A 5,628-nucleotide genomic window follows, 5' to 3' on the forward strand; every position below is an offset into this window, starting at 1 on the left:
GCCTTTTCCTCGTGTAAATTAACCGAACACCAGCCTTCGGAATTCAGGGTAAAAAAAAAAGAAAATCTAAATCGTGTAAATAAATAATATCTCATTGTGGTTTTTCTCTGTGTAGCCGCCAATCGAACAGTGAACAGCATGTTTTCCAGCAGACCTTGAGCGACACCTGGACCTGAACATTCTCTCAGACGCGTGAGGTTCATGTTCAAAACAGTTTCAAATAATTGGATGCAAAAGCAGCTTTTGAGAATATTTTCATCATCTTTGTGTTTGGTGTTTGAACGCTTGTAAGCTTGGAAGATTAAATCAGAAAAATGGGTTTTAAAAAAAGAACTTTTTTATCTTTTTATCTAGATTATTAAAATAAATTAGACAAGAGTTTTGCGAAAGTGATGAAATGATTTGCAAATACAAGAGCTTTAGTTACACATTTGAGGTCAGAGTCAAGCATCTGGAAATATTTTGTCACGATTCAAAGGAAAATGTAAATCATAAAGAGTTATTTTTAAGGATTAACAGAGAACACTAATTCGAAACTATTTAGTGCTAACATTTATTTTATGTTATTTAGAGGACAAAAAAAACCCATATTTGTATAAATTATACATAACAAAGCTTATTAATCGTATAATTTACAGTTAATAAATCAGACAATGGACCTTTGTTAAATTACAGAGTGTACAGAAACATTTGTAAAAACAATAGATTAAATTCATGTAATAATAGCTTTACATTGATTTTAATATTTTTTTAAGTTTTGTATTATACGACCAAATTTATAAGCCAGAAGATCCCGTTGATATTCAACAACCTCATATTTTTTTTTCATATAATGTGAATATATTTAATTTCCTTCAAGTTCGTGGTCGCTATCGTGGTGTGACGTCAGAAACCATCAGCGCTGCTTCGATGGAGTGACACGATGTCTGAGGTGAGCAAAGACTTAACCCATGAAACCCTCCGGAGAAATAAGATACACCAGCACAGTCTGGAAAGACACCTCACGTCTCGCTATATAAGACAATTTTTTGTATTTTCGTGTCAGTTTTCAAACGACGTGCAATAGACGCCGTGATGCGTTCGCGGACCCCGAAGAAGCGAAGGACTAGTTTTCTCGAGTTAAAACTTGACAAAACAACTGGATTGTAAAGCTGTTTTTAAAAGCTTTAAGAACGACGGAGTAAGTACTATTTATTTTTCTACTTTATGTATGTTCATGTGAGTGTCTTAAACGATATATCAAATATTTATTAAGAGCGCTTTGAAATTTCAAACACATGCACTTATAAATGTAAATAAACAAGTCTTTGTGCTGCTTTTAAGTAAATTTTAACTTGTAGGCATCAGAATTGTTTCACTATTATATATATATATATATATATATATATATATATATATATATATATATATATATATATATATATACATTGATTATGAATTAGAATAAAGAGTAAAACAAAATATGAAGTCGCAAGTCTTATTATCTTTCAGTTCTGCTTAAATAACAATTGAAAGAATCGCACATTTTTTTCCTATTGTCCGATAAACATTTTTCATTTATATATTTCTACAATCAATATTATAGACTTGTCCTGTCCTGACTGTAACTGTGAATATAATGAAAAGATCATCTTTGTCCAAGGTGCTAGATGAGAATACATGTCTTGAATAATAAACAATATTATTAATATCTGACTTCTAATGCAGGTTTCTGGTCGTGGTTGCGGATCAAACCGGTGTTGTTGTTGTTTTCACGTCGTGATTGATCTCATTGGAATAAAAACTACACGTGCCAATTCAAATTGGGAAACGTGGATGTTAAGTGACAGCGTGGAAAACAACAATTGGCCGAGAGCATATTAAATGTGGGAGGTTGGATGTGTCATTGTAAGACCTGCCAACTGAGCACGACGTGGGAGAGATTTCTTTGTGCTTTCCCATCGTCGAGATGTATTCTAGTGACAGTTGTTGACCTCATTATAAACTTGATTCCCACTTTTTTAGGGTGGTAGAAGTTACGTGTAAACAATAGTTTTATCACAACATTGAAATGTGTTTAATGTATCATGTTTTTTTTATAAATCTGAAATGTGGATGTTTTCATGGCTACAGAGATTTTTGTAAATTGGTTTAAATAATCTGGTACTGCCTAATCAACTCATGTTTATCTCACTCCCTCTCATCGAACTCATCCTTGCTTTCTTTGTTGTTTTTGCTCCTTACTTTACCTGGGATGTTAAAGTACTTGGTTAACTGTACTTGTCTTTATAAGGTCGACCTCTGTGTTGTCCTTCAGATGGCCGTCCGCTCGGAGCTCCGGCCCGTTCGGTTGGCGTGATGCTAACCCTTCAGCGCTACAACTCCTCCGTGCTGACGCTCGTGGCTCGTCCCTTCAATGAGAGTGGATGGCCGGCGCGGGACATGGTGGCCACCGAGGAGCAGCAGGGAAACGTCTCCTTGGTCCAGCCCACCACCGGTGGAGTCATCGTGGTCGTGCTGTCCATGACCCTGGGAATCATCTCCAACATCGTGGCCCTGGTCATCCTGGCCAACGCCTACTCGCTGCAGCGCCGGCGCTCCAAGGCCACGTTTCTGTTGTTCGCGACGTCGCTCGTCGTGACGGACTTCGTCGGCCACGTCATCCCCGGGGCTCTGGTGCTCAGACTTTATACCTCCGGAGGGGTGAGTCCAGAGGACTTCAGTTCGTCGGACGGCATGTGCCAGTTTCTAGGGGGCAGCATGGTGTTCTTCGGCCTGTGTCCTCTGTTCATGGGCAGCGCCATGGCGGCGGAACGCTGCCTGGGCGTGACTAAACCGCTGCTGCACGCCTCTCTGGTCACCACCGCTCGTGTCAAGATATGTCTGGGCGGGATCTGGCTCTCAGCTCTGTGCGTGGCCCTGCTACCTTGCTTCCACCTGGGCTCCTACAGCTACCAGGAACCGGGCACCTGGTGCTTCATCAATGTTCTCAGTGACACCGAACCGGTGGACGTGGCGTTCGTGGCCCTCTTCTCTGGACTGGGTATGACCTCGCTGGTGGTGGCGCTGGTGTGTAACACCGTCAGCGGACTGACGCTGGTGCTGGCCCGGGTGAGAAGGAAGCCTGGATCCCATCGTTCAGCAAAGTCTCATGACATCGAAATGGTGGTGCAGCTGGTGGGAATCATGGTCACGTCTTGCATCTGTTGGTGCCCCCTGCTGGTGAGATTTCAAAAAGGCATATTTTGTGTTGGCAGCACATATACATATACAAATAAAAGAACGAAATATTATACATGAAATAAATAGAGAATAATAAAAATAAAATAAATAATTACAATAATTGTAATTATAAAGCATCTTTCAGATATTCTGTGTCAAATTTAAAATACAAACATGATTTACTTAATGACACAGTAGATGAAAACAGCACAATATTAGAAAGAATATGTTAAAAGACTTATATAAAGTGTTTAATTAAAGGGCAACTAAGCCCCGCCCACTGAAAACTCTTCATTTTTATGGAGAATGTATCCTGTTTACCATAACCACACCCACGTCGTGATTGGTCAAGCATCATGGTTTGTCACCACACGTGGTCCCGAGAGTATCCACTTCCAAGGGACTCGTTGTATAAACAAAGCGGGATTACAGCTGGCTGGAGGAGGAGTCAAGCTAGTTTGTTGCCGGAATGCTAGTGCCACCTGGTGTCCATCTGTGTACATTGTCAATGGTATTTATTATGGTGAAGATCTAATTAATAAAATAATAAATAATGAAAAGAATATTCGTTCAGAATTATTTAAAATAAATATCACAATATAATATTTTAATTTAGGCATGTTTTGTTTATTAAATGACATTTTATGATATTTTTGGAATATTATGTTCAAGAACTACATCATATTTCTCTTAATTTAATTTAATTTAATTTAATTTAATTTAATTTAATTTAATTTAATTTAATTTTAAACCACTTCCTTCCATTCACCTAAAAAGATTGATCAACTTAAACCAATTTTTTTTTTTTATCTCTAATTAACTGAAACATTTTTATGCAGATCTTCGGCTTGATGTCGGTGGTTCAGTCCCACGCAGGATCCATGTCAGAGGAGGCCCAGTCCCACCTGAAACTTTTGATGGTGACCGGGGTGAGGCTGGCAACCTGGAACCAGATCCTCGACCCGTGGGTCTACATCCTGCTGCGGCGCACGGTCCTGCGCAGAATCTACCTCGTCACGAAGTGCCAAATGGGATGGGGAACAAAGCTCAGCCGCTGGGAGGCTTCGTCGTTCGCTAGTTCTGACAAGAATGTCACACAAGTCTGAGCAGGAATGAAACAGAACTGCAGTCAAACGACTCTTGAGTTTGTGAACAAATCTAATTTAATACGTCTGCCTATATAAAAGCTCCACCAAATATTTATGTTTACTCATAGTTCTTGTATATATTTTTTAATTTTTGTACACTTTTTGTAACTATGGGCTCAAATTTATATTTATGTTTGCTTGGAATCCTGATATTTTCATTTAAAAGTTGATTTGATTTATTAGCTATTTCTTTTATTTCTTTTTACAGATAAAGCGTGATTTATAGAAACTAAAATTACATATTTATTTTAACTGTAATGAGAATAAAGAGGAATTTGAATTGGTATCTTGTTGATAGCAATGCTAGCTGTACTGAATATTATCACTCAGTAATACAAAAACACAAATGGAACTTCGTAACTAACCTGTAATTTAGGACCATTTCTATCATAAAACATATTTTTACTCAAAGGGTTTTTGTCTGTTCTGAGGTTGAATTCAGAGAAATTAAATATTTGTCCAATATGTGTCTTACATGTTGTGTTTATTTTCAATCAATCTTAACATTTTTTTTAACTGATCACTGCATGTCAGGTCAGGAACACAAGAACAAACTGCAATCTATTTATTAAAATGATTCATTAATATTTAAATTTTGATTAATCTATTATGGCATCAATGTTTCCCAGAAAAGGTTTTTGATCATTATTTCATGCAGTTCTTTTTCTCCTTTGTCCCTTCAGGCGTCGCCACAGTGAATCAACCTCCTCCATCTAACCATGTTCTCTGTATCCCTCTCTCTCACACCAACCAACTTCATGTCCTCTTTCACTACAACCATAAACCTTCTCTTTAATCTTCCTCTAGACCTCCTTCCTGGCAGATCCAACCCCAGCATCCTTCTACTAATAAACTCTCTATCCCTCGTCTGTACATGACCAAACAATCTCATTCTCTCTGACCTTATCTCCAAAACATCTAACATGTTCCTCTGATTGACTCGTTCCTGATCCTATCCATCTCTTCCTCCCAAAAAGAACCACAACACCTTCATCTCTGTTCTCTTATAATGGGCAAAAGAATTGCTCATTCCATCCAGCAGAGGGCGCGAGGGTATAAGGCTTGTAAACGTTCATGAGATAAACATGTTTATTGACAAAGCATGAGCTTGAATTTTTTAATAGCTTTGTAATTACAACTCTGATGGTCACCAAATTCATGTCACTTATGAAGTACCTTCATATCAACGTACTACAGTCATTAGTTTTTCAAATGTATTCTTGAAATTTTCAAAATCACCATATTTGAGCAATATTTCACATACATTTTGTAATAGCTT

General features: G+C 37.9%; 1 protein-coding gene across 2 annotated transcripts; it reads left to right on the top strand.

Annotated features, from left to right (window-relative positions):
- On the top strand, positions 1-4,801 carry LOC148089198 (prostaglandin E2 receptor EP1 subtype-like). 2 transcript variants are annotated; one of them, XM_087783255.1, is made up of 6 exons: positions 1-48; positions 116-192; positions 860-931; positions 1,046-1,180; positions 2,297-3,201; positions 4,041-4,801. In XM_087783255.1, exons 5-6 carry the CDS (start codon positions 2,338-2,340, stop codon positions 4,305-4,307), a joined length of 1,131 nt encoding a protein of 376 aa, XP_087639381.1. In that variant the 5' UTR covers positions 1-48; positions 116-192; positions 860-931; positions 1,046-1,180; positions 2,297-2,337; the 3' UTR covers positions 4,308-4,801. The 2 variants fall into 2 exon arrangements, with proteins under 2 accessions (XP_087639381.1, XP_087639389.1); XM_087783263.1 differs by lacking the exons at positions 1-48; positions 116-192; positions 1,046-1,180 and having other exon boundaries at positions 793-931.
- The last annotated feature ends 827 nt before the right edge of the window (positions 4,802-5,628 follow it).

This window comes from Callionymus lyra, chromosome 1, assembly GCF_982586985.1.
Source record: "Callionymus lyra chromosome 1, fCalLyr1.hap1.1, whole genome shotgun sequence".
Lineage (NCBI taxonomy): Eukaryota > Metazoa > Chordata > Actinopteri > Syngnathiformes > Callionymidae > Callionymus > Callionymus lyra.

What these genes read in the sequence shown, in the direction of transcription:
- LOC148089198 (XM_087783255.1), top strand. Translation starts at nt 2,338, where the DNA reads ATGCTAACCCTTCAGCGCTACAACTCCTCCGTGCTGACGCTCGTGGCT. An exon ending in TCTGTTGGTGCCCCCTGCTG is followed by an intron (nt 3,202 to 4,040) that starts GTGAGATTTCAA and finishes ATTTTTATGCAG; the next exon opens with ATCTTCGGCTTGATGTCGGT.